At 35.8% G+C, this 25,284-nt stretch overlaps 2 protein-coding genes across 2 annotated transcripts in view; one reads left to right on the top strand and one right to left on the bottom strand.

The window, feature by feature from the left end:
• Nucleotides 1-2,157: 2,157 nt before the first annotated feature.
• Nucleotides 2,158-10,720, top strand: LOC121428402 (dnaJ homolog subfamily C member 22-like). The gene is made up of 4 exons (XM_041625005.1): nt 2,158-2,286; nt 5,818-6,505; nt 6,883-7,124; nt 8,076-10,720. The coding sequence occupies exons 2-4, from the start codon at nt 5,899-5,901 to the stop codon at nt 8,298-8,300; spliced, it is 1,074 nt and encodes a 357-aa protein (XP_041480939.1). The 5' UTR covers nt 2,158-2,286; nt 5,818-5,898; the 3' UTR covers nt 8,301-10,720.
• A 2,405-nt stretch (nt 10,721-13,125) lies between these two features.
• Nucleotides 13,126-25,284, bottom strand: part of LOC121428393 — a 47,351-nt gene continuing 35,192 nt past the window's right edge. The window contains exons 29-37 of the mRNA XM_041624995.1: nt 24,293-24,362; nt 23,129-23,300; nt 21,164-21,277; nt 20,489-20,683; nt 18,391-19,569; nt 17,061-17,332; nt 16,342-16,596; nt 15,419-15,548; nt 13,126-14,100 (exon numbers count right to left, since the gene is read on the bottom strand). Coding sequence (XP_041480929.1) covers nt 13,897-14,100; nt 15,419-15,548; nt 16,342-16,596; nt 17,061-17,332; nt 18,391-19,569; nt 20,489-20,683; nt 21,164-21,277; nt 23,129-23,300; nt 24,293-24,362 — 2,591 coding nt within the window. The 3' untranslated portion in view covers nt 13,126-13,896. The remainder of the gene's footprint in view (nt 14,101-15,418; nt 15,549-16,341; nt 16,597-17,060; nt 17,333-18,390; nt 19,570-20,488; nt 20,684-21,163; nt 21,278-23,128; nt 23,301-24,292; nt 24,363-25,284) is intronic.

Below are 25,284 nucleotides of genomic sequence, written 5' to 3'. Positions count from 1 at the left end.
ATGGATAAAAGTGAGGTACCTAGTGTCCAAGCGCACATACGATTGTATAAAGTCATTGTAAGAAAAGTCTACATGTTTATCGTTATTATAAACATCGGTACACTCATTCTGATTTATCATTTCCGAAAATTTCATAATCGAAACCCATGCACATTTGTTTGTTGTTGCTGAATTGGTGAAGTTTCAAATATATCCAGACATAGTAACAATCTTTATTTGGGATAACACAAGAACGAGGAAGAGCTTTTCTTATAATCGACCGAATGCTCAAAGTCATATTCAATGGAGATCATATCGTATTTAGTCTGAGACTGATGATGAAAACCAATCAGAAAATAATATCTCTAATCATGAGTGTCTATCTCGGGGGGGGGGGTAGGGATGGGGATATCATATATTAGGTCCTCCTAATATTTCAGGTGGAGGTGGTACGTGTTATCATTCCCAATAATATAAGTTCGAACATCATTTTTTGATGAAACATTTGACAAGAATAATTATGTTGATAACCAGGGATCCAAAATGATCTTGAAAGTCTTGATCATGAAGGCAGTACTGCCTGATGTAAATAAAGTGGTATTATGACCATGTTTCTTTTTTCCTCTCAGAGTTTTTAGATAATTGGCTTCAAGTATAATATATTTAAGAAATGGATGTCGATCTGTGTTCGTGGTTGGGGGGATGAGTGTCACACACAAATTTTGTTCTCTTTGAAGTTTTCTTGTGGGTGGGTGGGGGATGGGACAGTGGCTTGGCGAGTCTAAAAATGATGGGGCCAGACATGGCGTAAAGGAAAAACGCAACGAGAGGGTGAGGAGAATGAGCCAATTAAAGTTTTGACCTTTTTAATGTAAAAATGGCAAAATAGAATATTGTGATAGATTTTGACATTTCACCCTTTTTCTTTTCTTTTCCTTTCTTATCTTTCTAAGTCGTGAATTTTGTCCGTGTCCCCAAAGCGAAAGCCCCACATCTATATGCCGGGGTATAAGACTGAAGTTTTAAGTACATGTTTGTTAGCTGTATTTTTAAAGGAATGTTTTTGTAAGTACTAGATCAATGTTGAAGTCCCCGAAGCTCGAGCTGACATTATTTTTTTCTTCAAAGATTTTCCTGATATGAGCCATGTTGAAGATTCTTGGTTGTTCTAAATGTCCCTTTTATACTCTATTTCGAATTTCAATTCTCATTGCTTTCTTCTGGCTCCTCTTAGTTTACATTATAAACCGGGATAAATAACATAGGCCTATAAATGATTACGGGTGGTAAGTCAACGGTTCACCCCATATGTGCTTTGTTGCGGAGAGTAAATTAATTCAAAAGACAAAGTCATATACATGAAATTTTCCCCTTTTCCAGTCTGTTTCTACCACTTTTTTTTAAAGGATATGGTTTTGTTTAACAACAATAAACATAATAATTCAGGAATTCCGTCAAAAATATTTGTAGCCTAGCAACTAATTGAAGGCTCCTTTGTCGTCCTGTTTTTTTTTTCTTCGTGGTATTTTACTACTTATTAGTTTTGTCTTGCTTTGTGGGTTATCTTGTTCTTTTTAATCTATTAGTCTCCGTAGGCAAATAGTAACCCGCGTCTCCCCCTCTTTCTTTCTTTCTTTCTTTCTTTCTTTCTTAATTTCTTTCTTTCTCTCTCTCTCTCCCTCTCTCTCTTCTCTTTTCTCTTCCTTGAGGGAGGTTCACATTATAAAAGCTATGCTTTTGAGTGAATCTCCCATTTCCACAGATACCTTTTTTTCTATTTAACTTATATATTATAATTTGTCTACAAAATATTTTGTATAGTATCTTTACTATCATTGATGTTTTTGAATATTATTATAATGACAATGATTTGTATCGCAAATATTTGTTACAATGTATGAAAATTATTTGTTTCAATATTTATGTCATTTCTGTTGGAAATAAATCTGATTCTGAATCTAAAGTAACCGAGAAGTTAAAGGAGCCCCCACACAGAGATACCCCCATTAATTCAGCGCCGATATCCAGTTGGCCCCTCCCCCGTCCATTGTCTTCTGCTGAACCTTTGACCCCGCACCAATGCACAGCTGACATGTGTACTTGTATTACTCAGAAAGATACTTCGGTCCCATGCGCTTCGATTTATGTATTGTAGAGTCGACTTGCAACTCTAAGAACGCTATTGAATTCAAGTAATGTTTATAGAAGTTTCAAAAGCTAGAAAATTGGAATTGAGCTTGCCTATACAGAGCACATCCCTGCCAGCCTTGTGTGACCAAACAACGCCATTATTTTCCCAGTGATATGGTGAGACTAAGTTTAACTCTAGCTTTAGGTAGAATCTAGATCCTATGTGAAATGAAAATTGTAACTTTCATCTGATTAAATCTTGACAAATTTGGTATCAACTGAAATGTCTAGGAAAGACAAGTGCAGTAGTCTTTTAATTATTCAAATCTGATGGTTATTGAAGAAATTACAGCATTTGAAAAATCGCAAAACAATGCTTTTGGTAACGGAAATTGTAGGACATTAAATGTTGTGTTTGTGACAGTATTGCCATTATTTGTAGAATAACTAAAAAAAACCATGGTAGGCCTACACTGTAGGATGGGGGGTTGGGTGTCCGGGCATTCACACAACATGCGAGGTTAGTAATACTAACCTCGCACAACGCATGTGATTTCATAGTGGACTTTGACATTTTCATTCATCACACGAATGTGAGGGAATGAAACATGCCAAAGTCCTTTCAATATTTCTCCACTATGACTCTTGCATTTGAACATTCCTATTTTAACTCCATTCTAAAGAGGAAATATTTATAAAACTGTTTTTATCGCTTACCTCCAAATGTCAACCGTTCAATCCGTCCTTAGTTATCCTTGATACTGCGGTGGAAAGTACGCAAACAACAATCGAAAAGCAATTTTTCCTATCGAACATTCTCGATTCAAGTCGTCAGCGCATAATAGGAAATTGTACCAAAAATCAACAGGTTGCATCTCATGTATATACTTATTGGTAAAGTACGCCATCTTTTGACAAGATGATGATGAAAGTGGATTGAACGAGCAAGAAAATAATGCTGATCGCCTAGAATGCAGCTAGCTTGCAAAACTGTAAACAAAGGTACGGTATACCGTAAACAAACGGTAGGCACTTAAGAACCAAGTTTGAAAGTGAATTGTGAATAATATCGCGCTCCCTCTTTAGGCAAAAATTGATATCCACGTTGATCCAGAGGCATCTACGTGAAGATCACGAAAAAATGCTTTTATTTTATTAAAAAAACAGCAAAGAGAAGTCAACAAACGATCCATATGGTTTGGTAAGTGTCACAGCACAATTAGAATCCGTAGCTATGATGTAAAGTCATAGTTATTTGAGCTAAAAAGGTGTGAAAGTTTTGCGTGTACCAGGTGCATATGAATCCTTCACACACAAGATGATTTGAAACCATGGGTGGTGTCCGGGCACCTATAAAAAATGAAGCCTTGCATTTTTATCTCAAGAATAAGCCAAAATATAGGTTGAGTCACTCATTCAATGAACAAGGTTATAATGGGTTGAGTAGTGCTTATCACCATCAATATTTGTTCTCTATAAAATTTTCTTACATTCTGTGTTTAAAAAACCAAAGACATTTGCTTCTAAACTTTTCAAAATTGAGAGTAAAGTCATGTTTCCGGATACCCAACCTGTCCGTACACACAACCACTTGGTATAGATCTAGATCTATATTTTATTAATGAAATTCAGCATCAAAATCTCATCACTTCTGACCAATAAAGTGACAAGATTTTGATGCTAAATTTCATTAATAATAGTATATAGGAAATATTTTCTTCATCAAAATATGATAGCATGCCATTATATTTTGATGAGAAAAAACAGTTGCATATCACTAGTACTAACATGGCGAAGATTAAAAAAAGTATTTTTCAACGATACATCAAAATTTTCCAATGTGTAAAGTATTAATCAAAATCAATTTTCATATCATTGAAATAAATTTATCACTTTCATGAAATATAATCACGATTCCAATGATTAAAATTTCCAGTGTTTTACTGGCTCGTGTAGAACAACTTCCGGTAATTTTTTTGCGCACAGTAGTTGGTAGTCTGAAGTCTTAGCCGATACCTTTTGTGTTCATATTGACATTCAAATACAAGAACAGCGAAAGTTTTTGTAAGGTTAGCCCTCCCGTCACAACATCAGCCCTGGTACAAAACAAAAATGCGCTTTTGGGAGTTTCACAATAGCAAGCGCACAGAGATTTAACGTACCTAATCTTAGGACGGACCTACCGTTATTAGCCTACTATTAATAAAAGTGTAAGGCCTACTAACGTTACTTAGTCTTAGGGCCTAACGAATCAAGGTACTGTTAGATAATTTGTTTTTCTGATTTCAAAACAGAAAAAGCAAACAAAAAATATTGACTCTATTTTCGAGATTCAAAACAGAAAAACTGTAATTTGTCATTATTTTGATTCAACAATGAAATATGTAAAAATGGTTCATTTTTATGTTTTACTGTATACTAATACTAACCTCCCACTAGTGTGAGTGGTAAATAATGGTGCAATACACTCAAGGGTTCATTACATGCCACCGCGCACATAAAAAAATCAAGCCATAAAAGTTGTGTGTTGTGGATGCCAGAAGGGGTGTTGTAGCAAGCGCGACTCACTAGTTAGAAATCCACTGCCAAATGCAGTTCTTGGTGCGAGGTTAGTATACTAATACTTACCTCTCACCAGTGTGAGTGGGTGCAATATGGAAATCCTGAATTAAAGAAAATATCATGGAAACAATTGTCATTATTATCCCCCCCCAAAAAAAATTAATTCAGTGTACAAAGTGTTAAGTAGAACTTACATGTAAGTCTAACTTGAAGTTTTTAAAGTATTTTTTCTAAATTAAACATAGGGGTGGAAAATGACAATTTTCTTGCAATTTTACTTTCCACCACTAAAAGGCGTACACAATATGCCCAAAATTCAAGTTTTTGAGCAATCTGGTGAATGAATACAAAAATGATCTAGTTTAATGAAAAGTAAATTGCAACTGTAAGGACATTAGTGATAGTGAACTTTTTGAGTGTATGCTGTGTACTGCATGAACATACATTCCCCACAGGCAGGGTGGTTGCAGCATGCAGTGAACAAGAGGTCTAATCTAGCCATCTGGCTCCCATAATGTAGATCTAGAAAACAAGTCGATCTATTTCTGTCAGGGATATGCTCTGCTGAGACTTTTTTTGCTCCTCGTCATCCCCTAGCAGGATGATTATAAACATCAGGAATTGTTTAAAAACTCATGGGAAACAGCAGATTTTTCAGTCTGATCTAGATCTATCAATATCAATAATTATCATGTCTGAGAATTTGAACGATGACTTCAAGATCGGAGCCCAAATAAAGCCGTTCCTGATCGTGAAATCCAGAACAACCATGGGCAGATTGTCAACCTTGAAATGTGATTGATAGATATTTACGAACAATTTGAATACTGGTAGGGAAATGTGCTTAAAGTCAGCTAGTGCAAAACTGCATTAAAACTAAATGCCATTAGCGCCAATCTTTTGATACTTCCAATTGCCAAATCCAATCTGACTTTAACCTAATTAATATAAAGGGATGTCAACAAATGAAAATTAGAGTGATTATGAAATTGAAATGCATGTATGGATGTACATGGAGGATAATATTTGAAAACAAAATTTCATTGTAATTTTTCATTTCTTATTATTGAGAACTGGTTAGTGATTGGAGTATTCTGTAGTTGAGCCCAATGCAATGGATTTTTTTTTATTTATTTGGAAATACAGGTATCTGGCACCAAGAGCTCATTTTCTTCAAGGGGATGAAGTGCTACTCTAAGAGCAACATTTGCCAATAGAACAGAGACCATGGCAAAGAAGAGAAGTATTGCCTACTTCTTATGGTTAGTAGGTGGTTGGTTTGGACTTCATCATTTCTACCTTGGAAGGGACAGACATGCATTTGTTTGGTGGTGCACATTAGGTGGATTCTTTGGACTTGGATGGCTCCGAGATCTCTTCTGTATCGGGCGTTATGTTGATACAGCAAACGATGAACCATCTTACGTTGAATACTACACAGAGCTCTTAAGAAGGGGCAGGTATCCATCTTTTAGTATATCCAGATTTGCGGGTCAACTCTTTGTCAGCGCATTCTTTGGATTGCTTGCAACCTCTGCAGTACCTAACGATGTCGCAGATGTTTTCCCCATCCTGCGACCTCTTCTTGCCCCATTTGCCGTAGCCCTAGGAGTGCATTTAGTTGGAAACATTGGCAGAGAGGAAGGGTCGTTGAAAAATGCTCTTATTGGAGCATATATACCAGGTATTCTTCTGTATGCTGACCCCAATAATATAGTGTATCTATCAATATGCAGTGCTGTTTACTTCAGGAAGAGTGTTGCCTATAGGCGGACACCAGAAAGATGGAAAACAGAAGGCATATGTGAAAGGATAGTTATCTTAGGATTAGCTGGTAAGTTGATCACCAAATTCATTTGTAGTTTTCACTCTTTCTGTGATTTTCAATCCAGATCAGAAGGTCAATTTGACGATGTGTGAATCTTTATGCTATCCACTGTCAAATGTGAAATTGAACATAAGGGGATCATTTTAAAACAGACTGATTTGATTGATTTACGTGGTGATCCTTGAATTATGAGTGCCGTGATCTGTAGATCATTTTTCCTTTGAGTTAAAGTTGTTTCATTTGTTGAAATGATTCATGTTGTTGATATTAGTCTAACAATAAGAATACTTAGCAAAATATGTTGTTGGAGTAAATGATTTTTGTATTGTAAATATCAATTTTACAAGAATAACCCATCGCTATTTTTGATATACCATTTATAGGAGCTTTAGTGTGTACTGCTTGGGGCTGTGCTATATATTACAACATGTCTGTGACCACTGCCGAAGGAGAGACCATCTATGTGAAGGATGCCCTCACACATTTCTTTGAGTCACCTGCCTGGAAGGACTTCAAGGAGGTGATTGGACAAATCTGGAAGTTGATTCAGGAGCGAGGTTGGAAGGAGGCTTATAATGAGTTTGTTGAAGCCTTGGATCCAGAAGGAGAAGCTGCGGCTCATAAGGTAAGCTCCTTGGGCTTTTAAAATCAGAATTGATAATAATGTAGAGGATTTTAAGTTGGAGTAAGAGCATGTTGCTTGCAGTATATCTTTACTACCAATTATATGATCAAGATCTTCAGAACTAAATTCATAGGCATTTCTAACCCTGACAGTAGAGCTGGGGAGTGTTTTCATCAATATTTTCATTTGACAAGTTGTCAGATCTGACATCTTTCCTTGCTTCTGTTTGGCTGAGAAGCACCATTACTATGACAATTGTCTGATAAAACAGGACTGTAGGATTAAAAAAAAAACATTTTCATGAAATGCTCTCCTGATATAGAAATATGCACATTATGCTTACTGAGCTAAAAATAAGTACACATGTACTTACATGTACGCTACATTAACCTAATATTTTGAATGCAATTTCAATTGCTTAGCGAGTTACATTATATACCACATTCATTTTCAGGTATGTATCTTCTAAATATATTATTTGTTGATGTTTAAGTACAGGAAGTTTTGGTTCCCCAATTAGAAATAAAAAAGGATAGAACTGATTTTAACAATAGTATGCATGCAGGATTGTTGGTTGTATCACCATTTTCAAACAATCATAAAATAAATTGTGTGTAGATAGTGTACTTCTAAATCCACATTTTGAAATGATCATCATATCCAGGTCCAGTGGTTTTGCTAAAAGTTTATGGTACACTGTATAAAGCTAAATGTTTTGCGGTGGTTCCATTCATGTGAATTACGTGAAAAAATCTGAAACACGACAGATTGTTAATTTTTGCATTGTGACCTACATGTAATATGTAATAACTGAATGAAAAAGCTATAAAATTGTGGAAGTATACTCGCATGAATTTCCTGTCTTGAAGAGAACTTATTAGATGCATGCATGTCATATTGATTGAAGATCAGCATAAACGTTTAGTTGACTTTGAATTCAAATATTTTCAGACCTTAGAGTTAGAGGAAGGAGCAACCCAAGAAGAGATCACTCAGCGATATCGTAAACTAGTGCGTAAATGGCATCCTGACAAACACAAAGGTGAGAAGAAGGAAGAAGCTTCAATTCGTTTTATGGAGATACAGGAAGCCTATGAAAGACTGTCAACCATCAATGCTCGCAGGGCTAGTCATAGGAAAGAACATAGCTTCGAAGATGAACCAAGAAGGTATTAAATATTAACAAAGAAAGCATTCAAAATTAGTAAAAGGAAAACAACCGAAGGAAAGCTCAAAGAAATGCAATATTCAAATAATAAATAATTTCATTCTTTCATTGAGCTTACCAAACAAATAAATAGCTGTGCCTTTATAGAATGAACCAATGGGGTTTGATGAATTCAAATAGATCCGTGAATTCACAAATTTTAAACTTGAAAAGAAAATCATGTATAATGAATAAAATTTTTATGATGATGATGACATAAATGGTATCATCATGTATAATTTTTTTTATTTTTATCTAATGTTCTAAATGTTGTAAATTATCAGTCTTGTATGTCTTGAAAGATTTTCTTCAAAACTGTAAATTTCATTTATGCAATATGCCACTTTCATATAAAATCACGATTTTTCAATGTTTACAGTAACAAGTAAGAATACTTGTAAATTCCATGTGTGATAGTACTGCTCATATTAGAAATTCCATTGTGATGAAATATTGATGTATAAGTAATTTGTGATCTTTGGTTATTATATTTCATTTGTTGAATTAATAAGTTTCTAGTGCTTTTATTAGTTTTACATGTATATTTTGCCAAGAAACATTCCAAAAAAGTCAATGTATCAATGCATTGTCTATCAGTATATCAAAACTTATGCATAGGCAGGGTAAGGTTCTTTTTATTAAAAAAAGAAGAATTACAAATGTACAGAGGATAAGTCACTCTGATCAAAGTGATTGTTGGGTAAATGAATAAAAATAAAAAATTACTGCCTTGAATATTTTTACATTACGAGTTAATCTTATATTAAGTTGTTGTGCTATCACCAAGCTCAGTTTATGAACTTTATGCTTACTACCTCCATCTTTTGGATGTCTGTCATTTAATGGCATGGTTTGACCAAGCCAAACATGAACACTCTTAAGGCGTCTGATCATTCTAGGTTTGGTCATGAAATTGGGAGCCGTAGTTATCCTCATATGAAGTCAGAGGCTCATTTCAGCCTTCTTTTAACACTAATAGTTTCTTATTAATTCAATTCAATAACACATATATGTTTCACTGCATGTGTGATACAACCACATTAATTTGAGTTTCAGATGGATACATCCCCAACCCCCCTCACACTGTTCATGGGCAGATCAAGTACAGGCAGTATAAAACATGGTCTACTTGGTGTAAACTTGTGGAATGACACACTTGACGAATATCACAGTGGGTTTTAACCAAAAAAATGGTCATCTGATAACCCTGATTCATTTAGCTTGTTACGTGCTATCATTTATAGGCCACCAGGCCACCCAAATGGTGGAACTTGATTAGTTATTAAAAGAGCACATAACTTTGCAGCATTGTTATTGATAATAAATTTAATTAAAGGGGGCTCCAGTATTGATGGCAGAAAAGAAATCGAGGCTATGAGAGTACAAATAAACGTCTTGATTATCACACAAAAAACATGCTTGTACCGGTATGTATGATTTTGCCAAAGACCTGTTACTTTATATTATGAATATATGATTATAATACATTTCTACGTTCTTGTAAAAAAATGATAAGCTTTTAAATATTCAAACAAGAAGAGACCAATCCTACAAGTTCTTACTTGTTTAGTACAGGAAAGTGCCTAATGTAATAGTATCATATTCAACCCCGGTAGAGAGGGGGGGGGGGGGACACTTCCATTGATGATTGGATACCATGCGCGTCCATGGGGTGTCGGAAAGCACCCTAAACAAGTATTTGCAATGTTCTAAAAATATACCCTTGACAAGTATTTCCTTAATTTGACCCCCTAAACAAATACAGCAAGATTTTAATTGTTGTCATGGACATGATCACATACGTCTACTTTACCTTGGGTTTGGTAACGCCCCACCCCCTACACCTCCCTCAATGCAAATCGGACACTAAACATAGTGTTGGGGCAAAAAGTACATTCTTTACAAAGCATGTTAGTCTTTTTATACCCTCTCAAATTGGACCGTAAACACAGCTTTCCTTGCAAAATACCTTTTTTCAGTATTTTGGTGTTTTTGACACCCTTATTACTCTTCAAAAAGAGATCCTTTTTACGCATCTCTTTTGACACGCATGATATCCACTTGTCAATGGAAGTGCCCTCCCCCCATACCCCCTGGGTATATATATATTTATGATGTAGAGGGTGTGTGTGTGTCCAGGGTATTATATTCAAAGTAGATATAGCAAGAAGGAAATCATAGCATGACAATCAGTTTATTAAGAAAAATTAGGGTGTCATACTGGACTAGCTAGTATATGCCAACATACATAGGCCATGACAAGCCATTTCCTTAATCCCTTTTTTATATCAAGAATTGCCTGTTATTAACGACCCAAATGATTCTTCATGTAGTGTTTGAATTGATAGTTGATAGTGTTGTTATTATCAAGAATGGAATACTTGGTACGGTATGGGATCAAAAAAGAAAACGGCTGGGCACACTCTAAGCAGGGACACGTCCCTGCTTAGAGTGTTGTATACACTGGCTACATCATCAAAGTGTGACATCCACTTTATTAATCTATCATCAATGTAAAATAATAATAAAGAATACATACATATATGCATTGTATATCTGTTGAATACATTTCAGCCAAGGTTCTCTAGACTCTTGACTATATATGTAATCTTCTTTGGGTTGATATTGTTACTTGTTTGGAGAGTGATTTATGGACCAATAGTTTGAGAATTTGTGAAGCAAATTATTTTAATTATTTTATATACATAGTACTACTCTGATATTCAGGATTTTATTCTATCCTATGCATACCAAAGGTGGAAAGTTTTTCATGCCATTTTATCATGTTTCTGTTTTTCAGTACTCTTTTCATAATTCATAATAAGGGCTCATATTACCACAAAAAAAGAGAAAGGAGATATATGAATCTATGAAAAATGGGATTTTGGAATCAAGCTACAGTGTAAAAAAAAAAGGAATGAATTGTGATGATTCCACAATTGTCATGTACCTGTAATAGAGACTTCTTTGGGAATAAGCAAACTCTTTATACCAGACATAAATTCTTTGGCCAAGCATAGCTCAGTCTCGGCCAACAGTGTTAGACCAGGGAAGGTGAGATAATAACTTTGCCATAAAGTTAGTTTCCAGTGGCATTACAATATGTCATGCCACTGGAAACTAAAAATTATGGTAAATTGGAAGTCATCATCTCACTTTCCCTGACCTGACACTGTTGCCCCACATTGAGCCAAGCTTGGCTAACCTCTGCTGGTTTTTTTAAATTCCTATGGAAACTTTCACCCATATGACTTAAACCAGGTCTGCAAATCAAGCCATCCACCTTTTGTTCTTCAGCCATTAAAATATGCAATTTTCATAAGTTTAGTTATAGATCTTTACTTCAATAGAGTGTATTGAAGTAAAGATATTATGTATGTCTATGAATCATATTATAAGAACATGTAGTATGATTTATGTAATTTCTATTCTTGCTTTCAAAACTTTATGATCATGTGTCTTGAACTTGATTAAAATTAATGGTGCCTTGCCTTCTATATACATGTATTTGTTCATTTTTGTATGCTGTTCACACTAATTTACAATAGCTATAAAGTGATTCATTTGATTGGAATGAGGGTAGGGCAGCTTTTCACAGAATTGCTATCAGATTAAAGATAAAGGCCAGTTGTAATGATCTCAAAATGAGAAAAACAGAATTCCATAAAATGTTCGAATTTTTCCAAGTGATATTAATAGACTGTCCCACATATCAAAATTATTGGTTTTCAGCCAAAATTTCATAAGTCAGAGATAAATGAAGAGGGGGGGGGGGAGAGAAGATATGAAAGAAGGAGGGAGCAGTGGAATAACATGTATACAACAAGAGTGAGACAGAAAGGATGAGATAGGAAGAGTGAAGATGGAAGATTCGGGAGAGGTCAGACAAAAAAGACAGGAGGGGGAAGGACTGATTTAATCAGGGGTAGATTAACAAAACAAGGGGGCTGGGGGATAAAGGTGCTTTTAGAATATCGAAATACACTTAACAAAAGTTAATATCATTGCCATTTTTAAGCTCTTTTATTGATATTTTGAACAAGCACTGAAGGTAAATGTACCATATTGTGAAACCAAATGAATATCCCGTAACTGTACTATAAAACTAAGTTTTTCCCCCTTTGCAATTTGTCACTCGAATACAAGAGTAGCAGCATCACATTTTAATGTATTAGGATAACATGTCTTGATGGAGCATGATGAAAAATATCCCAGCCCATGCAAAGTTGATGGGGTTTGGTTAATGGTCCCAGAGAATAAACCTATTTACACTGATTTCAATAGAGATAAGATATTCATGTGTCCTTACCATTGGCCACAGAGAACCTATTCAATCATATTTGGTGAGAGGTTTCATAATGCACTACCAAAATATGTATTTCACACAGTGCTACTAAAATACAGTCGTAAAAAAGCATAAATGCATAAAAATAGAAATAAAAATATGATGACATCACACTTTCATACTCTATTGTAAAGTTGAGTTCCAGCAAATCCACAATATATTAACACCGGTATATAACAAACATGAGCCAAATTAACTAAACAGTAGCACTTGATTGCACTAATATAATGTATAATTTAGGATGTCTATCATATTCATGACCAAGCACCAATTAAATTTATTTCATGAATGGAAGATTTAAAGTGGCATCAAGATGGGGAAATATTTTGTTTTGCCATGTTGATGTTCCACAGTTGAAATGAAATCCATGCAATCATCATCAAACTTTGGTACCTACATTAAAAAAATGAAAAATAATGTAGGTTCATGGGCTAATTTTTTCTTTGGACTTTTGAAGTTCACACGTTAAAAATGAGGTAATCAAGTTATTTTTAGCCTGTTAGGCCTCAAGGAATGGCAATGTTGAGTTAAAATCCCTATTTCACTGTCAAGACCCATGCAAGTTTCACCAGACTTTCACTTTCATTCAGAAATATATATATACTAAGTTGACATTCATCTTTTAAGGCCGACAGGGCATGATGACATTTTTCGCCAACTTGTCATTTTGATGGCACCTTAAAGATCCTGTAGAATGGCAGCGGCTTGGAACACAAAGAAATTGAGACTTTCACACTTTCATGATACATGTATATCAATGTGTAATTTTTGTTGCTACTGCATACTACACTCTCCATTTTATTTCCATTTTTTTATTAGATGTTTATATCATTCTAGAAATTTGAATTTCATAATTGGCAATCAATCAATCAAATCAGGGAACTTTGAAGTTGTGAATTAACAAGTTGCAATCATGTGAATACTTTCTGAAATATGATTGGTTCAGTTGGAATCAAAAGATCACCCCTCCAATAATCTTCAATCATCAATAATTAATTTAGGTAACAGTACATAATGATATACCTGTTGTTATTCAGACACATAAATGAATTCTTAGGAATAAATGTCCAGCTGAAATAGCTGTCAGCATTATTCTATGATCAGCTGCAAGTCTATTGCCTTGACTATATCTTCATAATCCTAATCAGGGCTTAGTTCACGAATACAGGATGAAACATTGAAGCATCCAGGTTTTAGGAAGCCATGTCAAGGTATGTCTGCTAAGACTCTGTAGATATTTCTTTGAGGGTTTGTTGTCCAGTCATCACACCATCCATTGCATGTTTCTTGTGAATTTTAATCCTTGGTAGAGTCCATGGGTCACAGGTTGATGCTATAGAGTTCCGAGGGACGATAGGAACGTCTTCCCCGTTCTCTGATTGGATGATTGATGGAAGGCTAGGACCAAATTTATGACGGTCCTCCTATACCATGAATAATTGACAATGATAAAAGGTTTATAGATACTTTGTATTTAACCATTTAGTCAACAACCAAGATCATCTAGCATCGCAATGGCTGTGCTTATAGGCAGACACAGATCGAGCTGGATGAGACACAATACCTTAATTAAAAAAAGGTGGTTTTTAAAACCATCGGTTGAACTCATATTTTATGCAGATTTCCTGTATAAATTACACTTATTTACCGCATATATTAAAAAATTTCCTCTGCTAATGCGCACTTACATCACAGTGCACCAAATTGACGCCTGTTGCCATGGTTAAGTACGCTATTTCATTCATGAGTCCACTATTTGCATTAATTCAAAACAGTGGACTAATGATGAGTCAATTCATAAATTAAGAGTCTACTCTTCAAACAGTGGACTCATGAATAAAATAGCATACTTAACCATGGCAACAGGCGTTAATTTGGCGCAGTGTGACAAAAAGCGCACATCAGCATTGAACATATACGCAGTATTGTGATTCATACAGGAAATCTGCATAAACGATGATTTTAAAACCACCTTTGTGAATTCGGGCCAATAGTTTTGAGAGGCTAAGTATTGTTTAAAACAATATGGGACCTGGGGAGCATTTAATCAACATTTTTGTCTGACAAGTTGTCAGATCTGACATCTTTCCTTGATTCTGATTTGCTGAGAGGTACTGTTACTATGGTAATTGTCGGATAAAACAGAACTTGTCTGACAAAGTCCCTTCATGAAACGCTCCCCGGAAATAGTATTGTGTTCACCTGGCTATATTTGCCACAGCTTATAGATCTAATTGCCATTTCAACATATCCTCACATAATTTGGGCTGAATTTAATTGCATGTAATGACAAAATTTTGTATAATCTGGAAATTTAAAAATATGTTAATTGTTCTTAGAACTGGTAACAATAACTTGTAGAAAAAATTGTATTGAAGAGTAAGGTATGATACTAACAGGAATGAGACAAGGTAGATATTACACAGATCGGAATTAGCCCAAGAATCAATTCTCCAAAGTGTGTAATTGTAACAAAATCATGATTTCCAAAGGTATATGCATGTATGTCACATGAAAAAATTAATTTTATAAAGAAGAGAAAAAATATTTTCATTCAGTATCAGAAAAATAGAATTCCACATGTATATAGATGTGTGACACAATTTTTTTTATTTAAATGCATTATTTTTACTCCCAGTTCTCATAGTGCTTTTAATTTGACCCCATCTTTCTGTCTAAATTCTCTCCAATCAGTCCCTAAAAATATAAAATGCAAAGGTAATAAAGGTATTCTTGTATTACCTGATCACAAAGGCGACATGGTCTCTTTGGCTTCTCAGTTTCCTTTTCTGTTGGTTCGAAAGACACCATAGGCAAAGGTGTTTCCCATTGAAATAGATTCCCCTTCTTGTTAGGATGAGGTTCACTGAGCCTACAAAAAATAAGATTGAGTAAAACAGACTTCTGACCTTACATTATTCCGTCTCATAGACATTGAGGAAAGGAGTTTTCATACATTACCCCACTTCATGTAAAACTTGATTTACAAATATTTTGGTCATTTATAACTTTTTTAAATGTGTATAAATCTGAACTATTAGGGATAGAAACTGTCTAATCTACAATTTATTTTTTGCAGAAATTGAATATACAACCAGAGGTCATCTCAAAAGTGGATTAAGCCTTGAGATATAACAAGGGGCATAGCAAAGTAAAGATCAGTACGAATAGTTTATGACAAAAAGATCTGAGACAAGCTAAACCCCCAAGTGGCCAGGGTCCCCAAGATATTTTTGTGCAATCTCTCTACAACTCATGAAGGGGTATGCAGGATATTTCATGAATTTCTTGCAAAGAATCTTGCTCATCTTTTGAGATTAAGATCATGACATCTAGGTTTGTGGCTCTGAAGTTATGCAATACATGTGTAATGCAGCATCTCGGACTGGAAATTGCTTTTAAAAAATATGAATTGTTTTTAGCCAATATTAAAAAAATGTATGATTGATATTGCTTGTACTGATAAAAAGTAATACAATACATGTATTTGCTCTTAATAAGTTAGTACCTTGAGCACTTGCATAATGCATGTATAATCAGTATCATTTATATTTACATGAACAAGTATTAATCAAAAAGAACTTTTCATGTCTTTACTTTCAACCAATCACTGTCCTGAAATAAGAAAATGTTCCACTGCCACATTGCCATGGAATATTCCTCACCTTCTCTTGATGAAATCTATCTCCTGCAGAGCAAAAAGAGATGGATATAGCATTTGTGTTCTAAGCCATATCTTCGTGTCAACATCATATTTCTTCCATTCCTCTCTCTTCCTCTCAGATGCACCGAGAGACAAGTCATGTTTCCTGGTTCCCATGGTAACACAATGACCTTCTTGTCTTTGTTGGGCAGAGTATTGTGGAACCATATTAGACCAGGTCATCTGCAGCGCGCCATACCCTGTGATGCCTCGCTTTCTAAGGTCGTGAAAATCAAAATGTTTTGGAAGGGCAAAAGCAAAACATATTAGATATATGTACGGTGTGAATTATATATTCTTCTAATTACTTCATTTATCTTTAATAGAATCTCCTGTAATAATTGTGATTATTTAATTAGAATCTTAGGTCTTTTAATCTGGCAAGTGTTTCATTAAAGGACATTGTGGCATTTATTTGACAAAGTAAATGGTACTAAAAATTTAACATAGTGACAGTCAGACATCTGTGCATCTCAGCAAATCAAAACCAAAGTAAGATGTTAGATCTGACAGACAACAGATGTTGTTGAATTATTTTCTAGGGTTTCAAACAGACTGAATCAATTGTGTGAAATGGAATTCTATATTCTCATCCAGAATCATCCAAACATCAAAACAGAACTGACTCTATATAACTTCTTTGAAAAACCAATAATAATGTACAATCACAACATTACTCACCCCAAGGATGGACCCTCAAGGATATCTCCTCGTCCTCCAATGCCTTGACCTTTGCCCTTTGACCCCACTGTGATGTCATGCAGTACCCTTTGGTTACTAATGCCTGGAGTTAGAGGGACTCCTGAAGGAACATACTTGATCTTTGTTGGTTTCTTAGGTATTTTCTCATAAACTCTTCTATTGCCCCTTTGGAGCTCTTGAAGTAAGTCATGGTGCCTTCGCTTGTCTTTGATCATCGGAAGGTGAAAGAAGTCCCGCCAATTTTCTTTTGGCTGAAGATAAGAGGAAACAAAGCACTAATATCTGAGCAAGTACAGGTTGACTTTAGTTTAACATTGACACAGATTAGGATGCAGTTAACATGTTTAATGATGCAATGATGTATACAAAATATGAAAGAACAAAGTCTAATGCCCGGTTGACACTTGCATGCATTGTGGTTCCCACATAGTTTGCACATGGGCACGCACTCATGCAGACCAATGAGCGAGCTATGCGTGCCAGCTTGCAGATAGGTGCGTGGCAGTGCGTGCCGGTTCGTGAAATGCATGCCAAAATTTTCAACATGATGAAAATTGTGGCACGCATTACAAATTCATGAACTATGCGCAACCTATGCGCGACCTAGTCGTGCCACTGCGTGGCATCGAAATAGAAACTTTGTGGCGCAAATAATAGTAGGCACACCCCCAGGGTAGTGGAACGCAGTTCATGACTAGTTAACGACAGGGTCGCGCATACTTTGCGCATAGGTCAAGCATACTTCACGCATAGTTCACGAATGATATGCGCAAAATTGTGAGTGCGGACCACGTGATCAGTGTGAGTCGTCCTTATCAACGAACGTACAGGGTGTCAACACAAGAACGTTGAATAATAAAATTTGCACAAGATACGTCATAGAATAGGGTGTCGAGAATATTTGCTGAAAGAACGTCGGGACAGTGCGTGAAATATGCGAACACTGCATGAACTATGCGCGAACTATGTGCAAACAATGCGCAAACATGTCGTGAACGTGTCAGGACATTGCGAGAACTGATATAGCCAAGTCGTGCCATAAAGTGTCCTGCACTGGCACGCATCATTGCGGGGCAATGTGGGCACCACAATGCGTGCAAGTGTCAACCGGGCATAACAAGGCAAGGGCCTTCATGCTACTTTAACATTTGAGCCATGATCATGATCTTCTAAATAAACAACTTGAGTAATAGGTATAATCACACTGAGAAGACTGATAATCTGATAGAATAATGTAACAAAATGAAAACTCTTCTATACTTCAAAATTTGAAAATCACACTAATCATTAACTTGAGAGTGAGACTTACCACAATCTGTGAGTCTCTGTCATCTTTGTGTGCACTAAGGAGTTCATGTCTTCTAACATTAGCCATGGTGAGGTTTGACTTTGGTCTGCTACTCTCATCTTGTCTTGATTGAATCCCACCGCTGCCACCAGTTTTTGTACCAATTACAGATTCACTGAATGTATCACTAGTACCTGTCCCTGTACCAGTCAACAAGCTTTCTCCAAGACCAGAGTCTCCTGTGGGTTCCACAGGGGTGTTGAACCTGGGTCGAAATGGCGTACCCCAACCCTTGGCGATCATCTCATCATCCTCCAATCGCCTCCTGTCCTTGTAAAAATGAATCCCTTTCCCAAAGCTCCTTTTCTCAATTTCTTTCTTGCTCTTTTCTCTTGAAATTGGCTGAATGACTGGCTTTCTGAGAGATTGAGATCTGAGAGATTGTTCTGGAGTGGTGACCTCCTCTTCTTCTTCCTCTATTGGAAGATGCACCATTTGTCGAAGGTTTGTTTGAAAAGAGGTTTGTTCTGTTTCAGATACCACAGATTGATATGACGCCTCCTCTTGTACCCCTACAGATATTCGTGAATCATGGCTGGATCTTTCTGCCACAATGCTTGTGGTTGTTTCAGTCCTCTGAACAGAAGATTGAGACTTCAGTACTGCTTTGATATCTCGTCTTGCTCCCTGGTACACATTCCCACCCACATTCTGTGGTTTAGAGTAATATTTGTAGTACTGCGCATGATAAGGTAGTAGATGCTTTAGCTTTTGGCGTTTCTTCTTCATGGCTTCTTCATACTCCTCCATATGTTTCCTCATCTTTTCTTTAGCTTTTTTCTCCATGATTGCTTTCTCCCTCTCAGCAGCCATCTCTTTAGCTTTCATCATGGCTTGGTGTTTGTTCAGTTTCACAGGTTTTGATAGAAGCTCTTCTTCAGGATGTCTTGCAAAGCTCTCCATCTCTACAAGCTTCTCCTCCCATTCATCTTCTATACTTTCATCTTTTTCTTCATCTTTCTCCTCATCCTCCTCCTCATCTCCTTCTTCACTTTCGTAACCACTCAAAGCTTCATCACTTAATTCTTCTTCTGCCAAGGCTATTATCTCCCCAGTTGCTGTGGGCCTGTGCACTCTGTGTGTGAGTGACATTCTGCGCTTTTTCTTGTGGATAGGTGCTTGAATCTTTAAACCTTTTGGCTGGGATAAAAAGAAAGACAAACGAAAAATATCACACAATACATAGAATTATATATAGAGAGAGAATCTTACTCAACAATCTCAACTTCAAAAAGAAAAATAGAGGGGAAAATCCTGTTCAGATATGCACATTTCCAAAACACAAAATAGTTGCAGGATTATACAACCTTTTAACATGGTCTCTAAATCTACAAATCATTCCTGACAATGGATTCTTTAAGTCTCTGTTTTTAACCAGCTTTTATTTGTCAAATTGCCAACAGTATTATCTTAATTACAGTCCTGCTTATAGAAAAAAAATACATGCATACATCTAAAATACATAGAGATAAATAGATTTTGAAAATTACAAATTACTTTTACTTTTGAAATTCTTCCAATACATTACTAATCTCAGCATTTCAGCAATTTCTCCCTGAATCCAGCCTGATGACAAGGTGAATTCAATAAACACAAAAATTGAGAGACAATGAAATTTCCCTTTAAATGCTTCTAAATATTAAGAAAAACTAGAGTGTTATATTAGAATAGCTTTGACTTGAAAGAAGAATAGCAAAAGAAATTAAATCAAAGAAGGAGGATGAGTACTACAATTTCATTTTTGTTAATTCTACAGAACAGGAGTGAACTGCTACTTTCAAGAGTTGTTTAGAGCAGAAAAGGGACTAATCAATATCAAGAGTTTTTGTATAAAATGTTAAAATTGTTTGAATTAAATATAATACACCCTGCCAAACCTTGCTTATAATTTTTTTCCCTCTGGAATTTTCATGAAAAATTGGCATTAAATCTGTACATGGTTGAACTATACATTACTTCTCCCCTATCATGAGACAAATATACAAGAAAGGTCATTATTGACTTTGATTTGTTTTAAATTATGAACATCCTAAAGTTGAGTTTACTTTGAAGGGTTTACCTTGTACTGATAAAGATCTTTGTCGCCAAGGTAGGTCCGTAGCCAATCCTCAACCCTCTCTGGACTATAAGATGAAGGAAAGTGAGATTGTGAAGACTGTCTGCGTTCTAGGAGATGTGTAGCAGCGGTATGTAGTCTGGTCTCTCCTTGTCTGGCCTCGCGTCGGAATCGCCTAGCAAGGTCATCTAATGGATCCTGCGATACAAACAATTATTTCATCGTATTTCATTCCACATCATACAGAGAATTCAGAACAATGAAATACAACTAGTTAATGACTAAAAAACAAAGGAATATGTATACAATTGTGTTCATGGTCTGAATGAATACAAAGTGAAATGTGAAGGAAGTAGAAACCAGTGAAAGGCAATCTTCTCAGGTGAGGTATTCACAAGACATAACAGAGTGGCAACGATGTAATCGAGTAGAGCGGAAGAAAGAATCTACCTTTAAAAAAGGAACGAAGTAAACAAAAATGTGTATATGAATGTCTATGTAAAAGTAATGATGAACAAAAGATAAACAAGAAAGTGATTTAACAGAAGAAATCCAACAAAAAAAGATGGGTAACGGAAAAGGAAGAATATGGCGGCATAAAAACGCAGTATGTTCACAGTAAAAGAAACAAAAGCTGAATATATTTTAAAATTGATCTGAATATTTGATGTTACATACCATTGTTTGCAGTTGCATGATACCTATATTTGCCAGATAATCCTCCATCGCATTCTTACTTGAGATCCCAGCTAGATTAGCTAGAGCCTCTGCTGCTTCTTTCTGTATGGAACTCTGAGTGTAAGAAATCAAAATAATTCACGTAAATTTAAAACTGAAATTTGAACCACTGAATCAACTGATCATTTGAAGCTGATAATAGCGATTAAAATATTAATAGCAAATAAATGATACTGTCTCCTAAATAAGAAATATTATTACCTGAATGAGGCATTTTGGAGACATGATATAAACGCGTATTTTGTCTGTCTAACTGATTAACTCAACATAAACTACGTCACAATGGCTCGGTCATCGATCAGCTGAATGACGAGTGACCATAATATTCGTACACCCCTCCTCCCCGAAAAGAGTAATTTTCCTATTGCACCTACGTACAATAATTAGCGGTCCATAATATCAGTATTCCGAGGTTCCGAGCTCATCAATCCCCAGCGCATTAGTGGATGCGTATAAAGAGATACGCTTCATAAGGATCCGCGCACCAACAATATACGTCATAATAAAGACACCGCTGGATCCGAGCGCTTGTAAGTACGTCATAATGGTAAAGTGCAGAGCCTAGACCGATATTAACCTGACACAATAGAACTCTATTTTTAAAAGAAAAATCCCCATTATCATGATTTTTGCTCTAGATATCTGATTTGGATGATGATAAAAATATTGACTAGCTCTTCTTTCAGCTTGCCATTGCTATTAACAGTTTGTTGTTGCAAGCTTGTAAATAGACATACATGTACATGTAGGTGCATATTTACCAGCCTTTGTGGAAACATTTTCAACACTATTTGTGGAGATCATAAAAAGGAAATACATTGCAGTCATGACAAGAATTGACACTAGAGGCTTGACCAAGGTAAGTCCAACAATTTAGTTATATAATCTATCAATATGTTAATTTAATGTACTAGGAAGAGTTGAACAGGTAATAATAATAATATTGACTGGCGTTACTTTCGGGAGATCCAAAAAATATTTCCCTCACTAGACCCATATTGCCCTCGTCTTCGACTCGGGGCAATATGAGACTAGTTTGGGAAATATATTTGGTATCTCCCTCAAGGCCAGTCAATATTATACAGATATTGACTAATGGGGTGTGTAATATAAACATTCTTTGGACCGCCGGATTTGTATTTTCCCGAGGGGTTATATTTTCCCAAAGTGCGCAGCGCTGAGGGAAAATATTAATCCTTTAGGTGGTCCAAAGAATGTGTTTTTACACATCCCATCAGTCAATATCTGTTATATTAGATAGCCTCTAATGATGAAGATAAAGTTAGGCCTAACGATGCGTGCAGCATGTTTATGATATTCAAAGTGATTGATTGAACTGGTATAGATCTAACATTAGATCTTGATCTATATATATCTAAGTAACGTTAGTCTAACGCAGTGAATGACCCTTTTCTATTCAAATCAACTTTGTTTAGGCCTACCCCTAGATCTAAATCTAAGTTCGAGCCCAGTCCACGTCCAAGGCAGGCCGATAATGCATGGTAACATCTAATCCACAAGAGGGCGCCATACACGTAAAAAATATATTCATGGACCGGTTAGTCAATATATTCATCGAAGGTGGACCGGCTGGGAAAATACATGGATTTCGATCATATCACATGACGCGCAATTGACCAATCGCGCTTGGCTATCTGTCTTGGCTATCTAATATTATATAAATATTTCACTCTACACTACACTACAGGGTTTAAAATTTTGCAATGATTCAAACTTTTCTCCTTTTTATCTATGTGAAAACAAATACCCAAATTAATTGTTGACTAGCCCCCCCCCCCCCCCCGAAAAAAAGCTTTCACACCCTGAACCTACACAGAATTCATCATAAACATTCAAACTTCAATATTAACAAATACTTCTAAAAGTATAAGGGTGATCTCTGACCTCATTATCAGCCATAGCATTGAGGATACCAAGTATAACTGCTGGTCTTTTATCTCCAAGGCCTCTCAGAGTATGGATGGCACTCCTACGTCTATCATTGTTGGAGCTTTTCAGGTCTCGTACGTATCTCCTCACAAGAGAATCCAACAATGGTCCTCCAAAGTTCACAAGACTAGATGCAGCAGGGAATTTAAGTCATAAAAAATCCACAGTTGAAATCAATCAAAAAGTAAAACATGGCTTTGTGAACACTTGGGTGAAGAGTTACCATGTCAGTTCACCGGTTTATTTCCAATTCGTCTTTTATTATTTGGTCTACCATCAGTTTGTCCACTCACCACATTGTCTACATTTATTTAGTTAATGAAATTCAGTCTGATAACTAGTTGGTCCAATAGCCATTTAGTCTATATACCATTTGGTCTAATGGGACTAAATGTTAATTGTGCAAAATGAAAATGAAATAGATATTAGACCAACTGGTTATGACACGAAATGGTAATATAGAAGAAGTGATGTTTGGACCAAATACTTAATGGACCAAATGGCTGTTAGACGAAATGTTGATGGACGGAATGGCATTAGACTAATTGAAGGTAGACCATGTGGTGGGTGGACGAGTTAGCAACAGACGAATTAGCAATTTACCAGCTCACCTTGCCCACCATCATTTATTCTAACTAGTCTATCAGGCTCATTATTCTTCATGAATTTCACCTTCCAATCATAATTTTGCAGTTCACACCATTTATTTTGTGTCTAGTACATAAAGGAAGAATATGATTTATAATCATCGGCAATACAAAATTTCAAATAGACTGCTCTAGGCTACATGTACATTAGTTTTCACAGAGAAAAAGAGTCCTGCATTATCATCACAAATCCAGTCATATCATGTATGTTGTGGGATGGTACTGTAATACCATAACCTGAACACAATGACTTTTTTTTTGTATTCCTTTGGTAATGCTAAAAAAATATATATCATTAATGAACCCCCACCAGAATAAAAAACGATTATTCTACCCACAAAATGATCATAACGCAGGAAGTACTTTTTCTTGTATCCCTTGGGTCGTCATTATTGTTGGGTTTCACTGTAGTTTGATTATTCTGAATCTTAAACCAACTACGTCAAACTTTATGAGGCATACTTAAGCTTACCCATTCAGCTCAAGAAGTAAATCACATATAGTCTGGTAGTGGTCACTGGATGATTCTTCCAACAGGGTTACTAAAAAACAAAGAAAAATGATAACAATCACAAGGTGATGATTCATATGACAAAACTCACAAAAGCAGAAGGAACTGATCAACTCAAGCTAAAGCCAGGCTAATAGCTATTAATTCAGAATAGATCACTTCCAGGTAGATGGCAATATCAATTTGCTTATTATTATTGTTGCCATTATCATAAATGAATATAACCACTGGAGTTCTCTCCATAACATACACAAGGACAATTGAACTGAACTGTGACGACAATTTTATTTCAAATATTGTATCAGAGAAACTAAACAACATCACAGTTGTAGTTACCTATATCAAAGCTGTAAGAAGAAAAGCCATGATGCTGAAAGGAATATTTTATAAATGGTCATTATTCTCCCTACACAATGATGATAACTATGCCAGAGTTAAGCAGAAAAAATTATAAGTTTATACCTCATTACTAAAACTGCTGTGCTATCAACCAAACGAGTTCTCCCGAACTATTATCTTTCTATGACAACATTTGATCAAAAGGTAAAACTGATAGTGATAGACTTATCACCTACATAACAGAACCTATGATTATATTCTTAACATCTTAATCTACTGGCTTGGTATCAAATGCATATATGCCACATACCTAGTAGGTCCATGCTCAAACATGCATACCACATACCATATGTGTAGAAAATGTGCTTTATCTTAATCTTTTTGTTAAGACGTTGAAAAAAACCCAGTCTGATATTATCACGTTAAGAAACCTTGTGTTTAATCACAGGGGTCAAATGTCAATGAGATATGTACACAATTATAAAACAATGATAAGAGATATCACTTTGGCATAATCTACAGGTCCACCCACCATTTCATCCAATAACCAGTTGGTCCAATAGCCATTTAGTCCATATACCATTTGGTCTATTTGGACTAAGTGTTGATTGGGC

The sequence above is a fragment of the Lytechinus variegatus genome, chromosome 1 (genome assembly GCF_018143015.1).
Source record: "Lytechinus variegatus isolate NC3 chromosome 1, Lvar_3.0, whole genome shotgun sequence".
NCBI lineage: Eukaryota > Metazoa > Echinodermata > Echinoidea > Temnopleuroida > Toxopneustidae > Lytechinus > Lytechinus variegatus.
This window is presented reverse-complemented; position numbering and strand designations above follow the sequence as displayed.

Bases quoted from the DNA above. Each gene is read 5' to 3' on its own strand.
- LOC121428402 (XM_041625005.1), top strand. From the start codon at position 5,899: ATGGCAAAGAAGAGAAGTATTGCCTACTTCTTATGGTTAGTAGGTGGT. The intron at 6,506-6,882 runs GTAAGTTGATCA...TACCATTTATAG, and splicing joins AGTTATCTTAGGATTAGCTG to GAGCTTTAGTGTGTACTGCT. The intron at 7,125-8,075 runs GTAAGCTCCTTG...AAATATTTTCAG, and splicing joins GAGAAGCTGCGGCTCATAAG to ACCTTAGAGTTAGAGGAAGG.